The sequence below is a fragment of the Sardina pilchardus genome, chromosome 3 (genome assembly GCF_963854185.1).
Source record: "Sardina pilchardus chromosome 3, fSarPil1.1, whole genome shotgun sequence".
In the NCBI taxonomy this organism is placed as follows: Eukaryota; Metazoa; Chordata; class Actinopteri; order Clupeiformes; family Clupeidae; genus Sardina; species Sardina pilchardus.
In genome coordinates, this window is record NC_084996.1 from 14546372 (window position 1) to 14557673 (window position 11302).

The following is an 11302-nucleotide window of genomic DNA, read 5'->3' on the forward strand; positions in this document are numbered from 1 at the left end:
AGTAATATGAATGGATCACGTGTGTTAACTCCACTGTCAACTCTTCAGAGTCCTACAAATGTCATGTGCGAGGATAAGCTAAAGCTAGGATGCTGTGTTTACAGTTGTATTTAAATTATAGTTTGTTTGTCGTTAGTGTTCTACAACAACTCTAGATTATGAATACAGCTGCGTCATGCTGTAAATCGATTGCTTGGCGTTTTTTAAACCAGCATTTCGCTCGTAGATCTCTTGTGCTCGGCACATGCAACGTGAACACTGGTGAACCCTTGTCCTATGTAGGAGTTTTGTATTTTCATCGGAGAATGGCGTCGAACTCGGTAGACAATATGAACCAACCGGGCCATAAGCAGAAGCCGCCCAAAGACACTTTGAGACATTTCAGAGCAAAAGAGATTAGAAAACGCACAGACATTCCTGGACCCTCAACAGTTTACATACAAGTTGTTGGTTCTGGTAGCCGAGATAACGATGCGTCATTGTATGTGTTCTCGGAGTATAACAGGTAAGTGGTTCTGCACAGCTAATATCATGATGGCTATATGGTTCAGCTTTGCTGACTGACAACACTCCACTGTCCTGTGCACATCCTTCATATATTTGCAGATATCTCTTCAACTGTGGGGAGGGAACACAGCGCTTGATGCAGGAACACAAGTAAGCACAAGCGCCTATGATGACACTTACTCAAAGACCAAACGTTGTGTCTGTATAGTTAAGTGTGCATAGTTCCATTGTCATCCAAAATGGTTTGGTTAAAGTGACAAGTAAGCTTGTTTTGACAGGCTCAAGGCTGCGCGTTTGGACAACATATTTATTTCCAGAATGAACTGGAAAAATGTTGGTGGCCTGTCTGGTATGACCTTCATATGCTCAAAACACTCCCCTGTCTAATTTTCTATAACATATTCATATCCAATTTCATACAAGTTTGCTGTTCTCCTGGAGGCATCTACATTCTAATACAAATGCATTTCTCTCCGTTGTAGGTATGATATTAACACTAAAAGACACAGGTGTGCCTGAATGCGTTTTGTGTGGACCACCTCAGCTTGTGAGTGACTGGAATCCTTATTAGTTAGTTTTTGTTAATCATCTGTTTAACTCTACTGCGGAAGCGGGATATCATATCAAGTCATGTGTGTGTTAATGTGTTCATGAGTACAATGTTTCTTTGTAACCCAGGAAAAGTACATCCATGCTATTAAGTCATTTTCTGGACCATTGGGAGACATTAAGCTATGTGAGTTTTCATATTTCATTGTATGAATTGCATATGTGTTAACTATAATGAAATGAAATGTAAAAACTAAATGCAATTTTAAATTGATGGTGTATTATGTTGCTTACTTACTAATGGCGTTGGCCATATCTTTTGCACAAAGCTGTGCGGCCATACACTGCTCCACAGTATTCAGATGACACGATGACCATCTCTCAAATCCCAATATTTGGTGAGTGCTCTGTAGAGTTTCTGTAGAGTTTCTGTAGAGTCGCCATACAGCTAGTCCTGCACATCCTTTGAAAAATAAAGTCATGGATAAGTGCATTAGTTTCTACTTTTTTTGCATGTCATGGCACACAGCAAATGCCTTACTTTTGTACCCACTTTCTATACTGTAGCCGCCGGTGTGAAGGGCAGGAGCCCAAGTCGGTCGTCACCAGGGCGTAGAAGTCCATCGGGCAGTCCTCCTCCTAAACAGAGGAGGGAGCTGTGGAGCCTAGAGGATGGCGAGGAGGCCTCAGAGGATAGCAGGGGAGGGAAGGCCAGTTCAGGTAAGGATGAGTAACATAGCCCTTTCGTCTGATAGTGTTTGGTCACAGATAGTGGGCAGTAAGGATTGGACTGAGTGTAGACATTACTGTACGCTATTGTGCTCATTGGGGACAGTTGCTACACTGGCCACATAAAACCATTCTGTACACAAGGGTGAATGCAATATTTGAAATCTATTTGACAAGAAAATATAGCACAAGAAGATGGGTATATAAGAGCATGCATTTATTCATAGTATGCAGAGTAACCCAGACACACACAAAGAACTGCATCAATTTATTTAGCTTGTTTGTCCGTGTGTAATTGCAGCACAGCAAACCTGTCACATGCTGCTCCTCACTCTAGTCTAGTCAGTGAAGACAATAAGGGATTTGCATTATCGGTATTGGCAACAAGTTTGAAAATATCAACATCCATTGTCATGGATCCCTATTGACAATGCATTCAGTGTCATTTAAAATGGTTTATTTTTCTCTTAGATGACAGAGAAAAGTCCACTAGAGACTCATCTTTGGCTATAGCCTTTGTCTGCAAGGTGAAGAATCTATCCTTATTTTCCCCTCTGTTTACTCAAACATGCTGGTTTTGAGTCAATATCCACAACTATGTCTCGTTTAATTTTACAGCTACATCCTAAAAAAGGAAACTTTTTGGTGACAAAAGCTAAAGACCTTGGTTTGCCACTGTAAGTATCAAGACCGGAATGATCTAGAATTCATGCATATGGAATAAAGGATTCATACACATGTGTCACCATATTGCTTGACATCACAGTTATCGTGAATATGCTATGGTATGCAATTCATCTTTGCCATTATTGTTGTTACAGGGGTACACCTGCTATCGGCCCCATTATTAATGCTTTGAAGGATGGAAAGACTGTGACCTATGAAGGGAAAGAGGTGCTAATATGATATAGAATTCACTCTTGGATTGTACTGCACACACTTACCTGTACCTGTAAAAATGGCATGTGGGACTGTAAGGGCTTACTGTAGGTCTGTAAGGTGCTTGGACATGGTTGTAAATGAAAGGGACAAGAGAGCCTTCCCTGTTGTGGTGAATCCTATGGCAGTGCTGAATGAACACGGGGCAACGGAGTTCTGATCAGCGTGGACAGCCCAAGTTGTTCTTGCTCCACTGGGCCTTGTGAAGCCCTGTCTGTCTGCTGCTACTTGCCTCGGCTTAGTCACCATCATGAATTGTGTAAAAATCCAGCACGAATGGGACCTGCATAGTCTGCTAGGAAGTCTGGAAAACCGACTACTCTACCACCAATGTTGTGGTCACAGTGGGATTGATAAAAGTTAGCTGGATCCATGTCTTGAAACATGCTGTATGGGGTCCTTGAATTTTTTAGAAAAGGACCTGTACAGTCTGTGAAAAGGCCTTGAATTTGATTTGGAATAAGCCGTGGGAACCCTGCTGCAACTAAAAGAAAGTCAGTTCTTTCTTTCTCAGTTCTTCTCTTCAGTGGGGATAACTTGGTCTAATTCCCACACTCATTTCCCTTTTCCATTTCTCCTCCCAGATCCACCCAGAGCAAGTGTGTACTCCCGCTTATCCTGGACCAGTCTTCCTAGTGGTGGACTGCCCCTCAGAGGAGTTTGTCCAGCCGCTCTGCAGCAACCAGCAGCTCCAAAGGTGAGCCAGTCTCTCAGACACCCGGAACCCACTGACCATATCAGGGAACCCACTCTGAGTGATCCATTACTGTCAGTCTCCATCAGTCCTTTGCTCTGTGCCTTGGCTGTGGCAGCTGTGAACAGGTGAATGCAATGAGCGCAAACACATTGCTCACTGCAAGGATTATTAGTGATGTATGTGGATGCCATCTGTGAAACACCTGCAGGGGGCAGTGTGTCCTTTTTAAACAAACGTGGTCAGCACCCCAGGAGATACCACTGCTCTGTTTGGAACATTGATAAACTAATTGTGTGAGTGTCCATGTGTATGTGTGTGCGTTTCAAAATTGCTCAAGTGTGTTCCTCCCCAAGAGCTTTATTCAGAGTGTGTGCCTGCCCTGCCATTGGTAATCCAAAGTGACATTTTAATTTCCCTCTCAAGCGATTCTTCCACACGTATATCAAACCATTTATCAGCCAGTTAACTCGCCAACTACATAGTCTCTTAGCAGATAGCACAAAGTGCCGTATAGCTATTGCCTTGAATGGGAATTCAATGCTGAAATTGCATTGTGTGTTTAATTTAATTTAATGCAGGTATCAGACTGGAGGCTCAGAGGCTCCAGCAGTGTTGGTGGTTCACATGACTCCAGAATCTGTACTGAAATCGGAGGAGTACAAGCAGTGGATGGAAAGGTGTGTCTTTGGAGAGTTTCATCGGCTGTCTGTCTGTGTTACAAGTCTGAAAGCACCACCCCCCCCCCCCCCCCCCGGGTCTCCGTCTCTGTGCTGGTTTCATTGGGTTTGTCTGTCAGCAGGTTTCCATCCAGCACGGAGCATCTGATTATGAATGAGCAGGCGCGCACGGTCCACAACGTTAGGACCCACAAGATCCAGGCTCAGCTCAACCTCATCCACCCAGAGATCTTTCCGGAATTGAAGCCCCTCACGACCAAGGTGCAATAAAATACCCACGCCCGGTGCAAGCACAACTGTAAAATAGAATGAGTACTATATAATGCCGATGTGTTAAAGGAGAACTGCGGCCATTTTTCCCATAGATATGTTTCTCTAACTCCCAGAGGGTAACACTGTAGTTGCCTGGCTGCTCTAGTTGTTGGTTGCAGCAGGTGGAGCTAGGTAGCACAGATTGTTTTCGTTTTTATTTGTACTGACAGTATTCAGTCACTTTCAGAAACTGAGATCTATGTGAAAAATTGTCTGATTTTTCCCTTAAACATTACCTTTGCTAATTCCTGTCGTTACTATTTAGATTAGCTGACTTCTCACACTGTAAAAAAGGAGAAGAAACCATGTCCTCTCTCCTCTCTCTAGGAGCCCCAGGCTGCCCTGCACATCCCCAATGTGAGAGCCGAGTGCTTGCTGAAGTTTCAGCTTCGACCCAAACAAGAGTGGCAAAGGTCTGTTGTCCCCCCACCTCTCGCTCTCACTCAGTTACCGCAGCCAAACGAGTGTTTGATCCAGGGCAGGGAGGGCGGCCCGTCTTAAGGGTGGCAATCTAAACAGCTCAGAGCTTGATTGCCCACGGTCTGACCCCCTGTATGCCTGTTCTTCCAACCGATGAAGAACACGTAGCCGAGACAGACTTGGGCTTTGACGAGGCATTTTTCTTGGTAGCTGAACCTTGGCAAAGACATGCCGAGAGGTTATCCCTCCTCCCATTCATCATCATGCTTGTTTTCTCCCCCCCCCCCCCCCCCCTCCTGCCGCCTGTGGTGGGGTTGCAGAGATGCCATCCCGGTGTGCGATAGGGAGGAGTTTGTGAAGGAGGCGGGCGAGGTGCCGGGCTTCCTGGAGGAAGTGGAGCAATGCAAGCGGCTCCTGGCCGCTGATGAGGAGGTCCAGTCGGGTGAGTCGCCCATTCAGTTTGACTGGAGCACGGTCTCTCAGCCACAGCATGGTCTCAAGTGCTTCCCCCGCCATAGAGCACAGTCTTCTGTGTTTCATTTCATTGTGGCAGACTCTGGAGTTTTATTTTACTGATACTTCAGTGACTACTACTGACGACTGCTTTCAGTGTGGATCTTGCTGGAATATGTTTGACTGCACATGTTGAATGACACCGTATCCTTTATGTCTTATGTGTTGAATCAAATTTAAGTTCTTTTGTCGGAGCGAGTGTAAATGGTTATGTACTGAGGGTAATGATTTTGATTCCAGCGAAGGTGGACAAGTATCCAGAGGTCGTGTTTCTGGGAACCGGATCAGCGCTTCCCATGAAGATCAGGAATGTCAGTGGAACACTGGTCAATGTCAGGTATGTTCCAGCTTATTGGTTTTTATCATGAAATGGTAGTAGATCAAATATGGTGGATATTTATGTTTATGGTTCTTAGCAGATGGTTTTATCCAAGGCGTCTTGACATCAATAAACATTGCATTAACGTTAAAATGAACAGTTAAAAATCATGCCATATAGCCTGAATAAAATAGAGTAAATTAAACCAATATTAATAATAGGCTATAAAAGAAATTAACAGAACAAAATACAAACGTTCAAGCAAGTCTTTTGAATGCTTTTTTAAAGATCCCAAAACTGCCCCCAGAAATTAGATAAATCATTCCACCAACGAGGACAAACGCATGTCTGTTGACTTTGACCTCCTTGTGTTGACTGAGGGCCCACATAGCAGAAGCTCATCAGGAGTAGATGTAGGCATGGTTGTTGTTGCCATGGTTGCTGTCTGCCGTATCAGTATGTTTTTTCCCTTTCATCCTTTCACTGTTAACACCGTCCCGTTCACTGGGTTTGCGTTTCCGTTGTGATCAAAGTCACATGACTTGTACTTGAAAAATGAATACATACAAATTTAGCATCAATTAGACTGATCAGATGAAGGAGAGCAGATTGAAATGGGGTTGATTGTGTGAGTGTATAAATACTACATGACCTGCCGCTATATTACAGCCCCAGCCAGTCAGTGATGCTGGACTGTGGGGAGGGAACGTTTGGACAGCTGTGTCGTCACTATGGGGACCGTGTAGATGAGGTCCTCGCCAGGCTGTCCACCATCTTCATCTCTCATCTCCATGCAGACCACCACACAGTAAGTGTGTCTTAGTTAGAACTAAGAACTACTATGTGAAACACATTAAGAAGACATATGAGATGACAGATTTTTTCCCCCCAATAGGGACTGCTGAATTTGCTGTTGGAAAGAGAACGAGCAATGGTATGTGTATTTCTTAGATGATGCCTAATTTTGTTCTGTGTAACATAATTACACCTATTAATAATGTATACTGGACATAATTGATTCCTTGTTATAACTTATTTATATTACTTGCCTATTTCAATTTTTCAGAACAGTCTAGGGAAATCCTTTACGCCTATTTACTTGGTGGCTCCATCCCAGATCATGACTTGGCTAAACCAGTATCATGACCACTGCCAGAAAATCCTGAGTCACATCAAGTAAGTGGAGGCTCACTGGGAATTATTTTTTAATTACAGTGACAACCTTGAAACAGCATTACGGAAATCCCCTTTTATGTTTGGAATTTGCACTTGTTTGGTTCTTCTTAGGAGTTTTAGAACTATAAGGGTTCAACAAGGATATGATTCCTGCTCTTTCTCTTTAAATGCACGCAGGAATCCCACAGTTTTTCTGGTTACTGATACACATGTGCTTTGTTTTCTTTAGTATCATCCCATCAAAGGTCCTGTGTGAAGGTGCCGAGATGCCAAAGTACAAAACCAAGTCCTTCCTCCAGGCTATGTTGAAGAAGAATGATCTAACACGGGTGTGTGTGTAAACTCGGACCACCAGGGTTTCCCACAGCAGAAAACACACACGTCATTATTAATCTCGCCTGCTTTTCTCGCCAGATCATGCTTTAGGTCACATTTCCTGTTTTTGAAATTGGATTTTAAAGTTTTAAAAAATGGGAGCCAGCCTCATCTCCTCCAATCTTTCATTAATTCATGGGCCTTCTCCTCCACTAATGTCTCTCTCTCTCTGTCTCTCTCTCTCTCTCTCTCTCTCTCTCTCTCTCTCTTTTTTTCCCCCCCCATTCCTGCTCTGCTCTTAGTTCCAGACCTGTGTCGTGCGCCACTGCAAGAATGCCTTCGCCTGTGGCTTCACCCACCGGTCCGGCTGGCAGGTGGTCTTCTCCGGAGACACCATGCCCTGCAACGCCCTGGCACGCATGGGTGAGTGACCCACCACCAGGGGCAAAACAAGCCCACAAGTTCACCAAGTTCAGCCTGTGTCCGTCTAATGCTGGAAGCAGACCTTTAATAAAGGTTTTTGCGTCGGTGATGGAATGAGAAATTGATTACCCTTGATGCCAAGATGCAAGACGCATGACCATTGAGGCATGATAAATAGTATCAAAGGGACCATAGTCTCGGAGACTCTATTGCAGTTTGATCCCTTTGATCCCTCGCATCGATTCAGCACTATGTTGTTGTTGTCAATGATCCCAAGCATTGATTAAATAGTCTGCCTTGTTGCCAGTGATCCCAGCATTGATTACATAGTGTGCTGTGTTGCCAGTGATCTCAGCATTGATTAAGTAGTCTGCTGTTGTCAATGCTTCCAACACATGAGAAGGAGACCTCCTCGATGAGTGTTTTAAAAGGGTCTAGCTGTAGCCAATCAGAGAGCAAGTGACACTTTATAAGGTCTCGGTGCAGATGAAATGCCAGCGTTAGTTAGGGGGTGAGATCTGGGGACAAGTCGGGGGTAACAGGACAGCAACAGAAGTCGTGTCCAATCCCGGTTAGCTGAGTAAGTGGCTCTTATAGGAGCCGAAGCGAAATGACCTGATGTAGATGAGGAGTCCCTGCGCTCGTCCAGCAGATGATGATTGATCAGCGGGGATGGAGCGGGCAGCGGAGGCTCATTTGTCTCGCCGCTCTTGTGTTCCTCCCCGCCGATCGATCCACCCGTCCACCCGCCCGCCCGCCTGCCCGCCCGCCTGCGGCACTCGCGGCGAATCTCAAGGCCTGGCTAAGCGAAGCGAGCTGGCGTGGAGGAGGACGCAGATTCTCCTCTCCTCTTTGTCACAGTCCTGGAGCCCGTCCAGCGCTCGGGCTCTCTAAAAGCCTGTGGGGGAGAAGTGGCGGCCGCTTGCACTTCCAAGCCCCCCCCCCCCCCTAATACAAATGCACCCTGCTTACCGGATTGAGTGATTGGGCCGAATCGGTGATTGATTTCCTCTGGGACAGTGGTGAGTGGCCGTAAGTGGCTTGGCTTTCTGGTAGAGATGCGTGGCGGTGACCTGGTTCCTGTTGTGTTGTCAGGGGCGAACGCCACCCTGCTCATCCACGAGGCCACGCTGGAAGACGGGATGGAGGAGGAGGCCGAAGAAAAACGACACAGGTGAGCATGCTACGCAGACGCCAATCTTATTATTTCACCTGAGCTGAGAGATGTTTGAGGAACAGAGGGGGAAAAAAACAGATGAATTGTCTTGTGAATTTCACATCTCCTTGATATGAGCAGCATTATTTTCTAATACACCATATTTCAACCAATTGACATGAATTGTCTGAAGTAAGAAGAAAAATGTATTTGATAATACAAGGCATGCTCCACTCTACCACAAGTTTTACTTGCCATTTAAAGGTTAAAGGAAGTCATGGCATCTGCTTAACCCTCATTCATTCTACTCCGATGACGATTTCAAAACGGAAGGGAAAAAAGCTACAACCCAAAAGCAGCAGGAGAAATTGTAAATTAGTTTGAGGAGCTGGGGTTTTTCCTGCAATCACAGCCCTTTTTTTTATTTATTCAGTCTCTTTGAAGGACAATTTTCTCTCGCTGGATTCCCCTCAGAAATTGCCATTGATTCGCGACTGGGGCTCAGCCGAGACAATAGGGGATGCTCTCAATGTTAAGTTTCTGCATCTTTCCCTCAAAAGCCCCTTCAAGCAGAAGAACTGAATGAGAAGGAAGAATGAGACATTGATTGAAGTGCTACTTTCTCGTAGAGAGGGGAAAAAAGGGACATTAATGTCTAGAAAGCTGTGAGACGGTCTTTGGTGCCTGTCAGGTGGCTAACTCCTGCTTCTCCATAAAATTGACAGCACGACTTCGCAAGCGATTGGGATCGGCATGAAGATGAATGCTGAGTTTATCATGCTGAACCACTTCAGCCAGAGGTATGCCAAGATCCCACTCTTCAGTGCCGACTTCAACGAGAAGGTTGGAATTGCCTTTGACCATATGAGGGTGAGTACACTACAAACTTCTGAGAACTTGCAATAACTTCTTGAACTTACAAGAACTTTGAAGACATGATCTGAAACTTGACACAAGAACTCAACATAAAGCTTTTTTTTTTTCACAAAGGGTGTGAGGTCATTGGGGTCAGACAACCCCTCACTCCCATCACCCCACACCTCATCCGCACCAAGCCCCTATCGATAGTATTCTCTATTCAGTTCTCTGATGCAACTTCTGCCAACAGGCATTCCCCTTGTAGTCATCACCCATGCTGTTGTGGGCTCATCACAAATTCTCTGTATTAAGAATGACACACTCAGATGCGTCTCAGCTGGAGCTCTTACTATGCCTCTGATGACTGACTTCTAACTGGTTGGCAAGGCCGGGGGGGTTGGGGGTTGGGGGTTGGGGGTTCAGGTGTTATGCAGGAAGAGTTGAATGTTAGTAAAAAAACTAGTCTCAGCCACCTGTTCTCACCTATACTGCACGAGTGCACAGCAGGCAGGCTCTGTTTGCCTTGGGTGGCCCACTTAAGATTCACAAACCGCGTTCACATGATTCCTCACTTCCTGTCACTCTCCAGATCCGAGTGGGAGACTTCCGAGTCCTTCCCCGGCTCATTGCCCCGCTCAAGGCGCTGTTCGCAGAGGAGATTGAGGAGATGGAGGAGAGGAGAGGGCGGAGAGAGCTGAGGCTGAAGGGTCTGGCTCTGGCTCAGGAGGCTAACGGAGACAAAGGAACCTCCTCACCTCCAGGGGGCGACGCTGCTGCGCCTCAAGGAGCCAAACGTGAGCAGGAGGAAGAGCCTAAGGGTGAGGCCAACAGCAAACGGCTGAAGGCCTCCTAAAGCTCAACTGGTTGTGTGTGTGTGTGTGTGTGTGTGTGTATAAGACTCTTCATGTGTTGACATGGCATTTAGTAGCTTTTTTTTAATTATTATTATTTTTTGAATGTAGATGAAGGCTTTTATCAGTTGGATTTAAAGCCTGGATTCATTTTCAGACTTATATCCATAGCTGTGGATGGAGCTAATTTATTCTTTTGCTCTCTTTTCCTCACGTTCATATTTTGTATATATCAAACATGAAATGAACATCATTTGCCATTTTCAGGAATAATAAATGACTAGATCAAAAAAATGTGAATCCCAGATGCGGTTTTGGCTTTGGTTATTTTGTCTGTGAAGTACAATGGGTCACACTGTGAGCAGTCATCGGGGGATGGGGTGGGGTGGGCTTGAAATGAAAGTCGCAATTACGCAATTCCAGCTGAAGATTTTAATGAAAATGTCACTCCTCTTCGGGGGTGAACTCGCATACTGCAACAACTGATGGAACAATTGAAATGTTCCTTTTGCTTTGATTCAGCGATTCATCAAATGTGAGTGAGGGATTGGGAGGAAAAAAACATTGACATAGCTGGGAGACATGAAAAATTAACGAATGTTTCTACCATCTGTCTGATAATGATACACATTGATATGTGTTGAAAAAGAGAAAGAGGGAGAGAGGGAGTGTGTGTGTCTGATCTTTGTATACAGACAAGACACCCCAGTGTGCAGGGGCCAGCTTCCTGCTCAGCATGAGAATGCCGTTTTGATCTAATATTCATCACAGGCTTCAGTGGGAAGTTTGGATAGTCATGGGCAGCCGTGAGCTGCACTGGGGATTGGCCACCAGTAGACTAATGGCTCTGACACATTCTAA

General features: G+C 45.2%; 1 protein-coding gene across 1 annotated transcript; it reads left to right on the forward strand.

The window, feature by feature from the left end:
- The first annotated feature begins 24 nt into the window (after positions 1-24).
- Positions 25-10740, forward strand: elac2 (elaC ribonuclease Z 2). The gene is made up of 24 exons (XM_062532036.1): positions 25-505; positions 607-657; positions 786-856; positions 990-1054; positions 1186-1243; positions 1386-1454; positions 1624-1776; positions 2257-2312; positions 2404-2462; positions 2607-2679; positions 3309-3421; positions 4000-4098; positions 4221-4359; positions 4738-4823; positions 5151-5272; positions 5584-5680; positions 6332-6470; positions 6558-6596; positions 6729-6838; positions 7068-7167; positions 7456-7576; positions 8672-8750; positions 9458-9602; positions 10180-10740. Exons 1-24 carry the CDS (start codon positions 159-161, stop codon positions 10441-10443), a joined length of 2655 nt encoding a protein of 884 aa, XP_062388020.1. The 5' UTR covers positions 25-158; the 3' UTR covers positions 10444-10740.
- Positions 10741-11302: the final 562 nt, after the last annotated feature.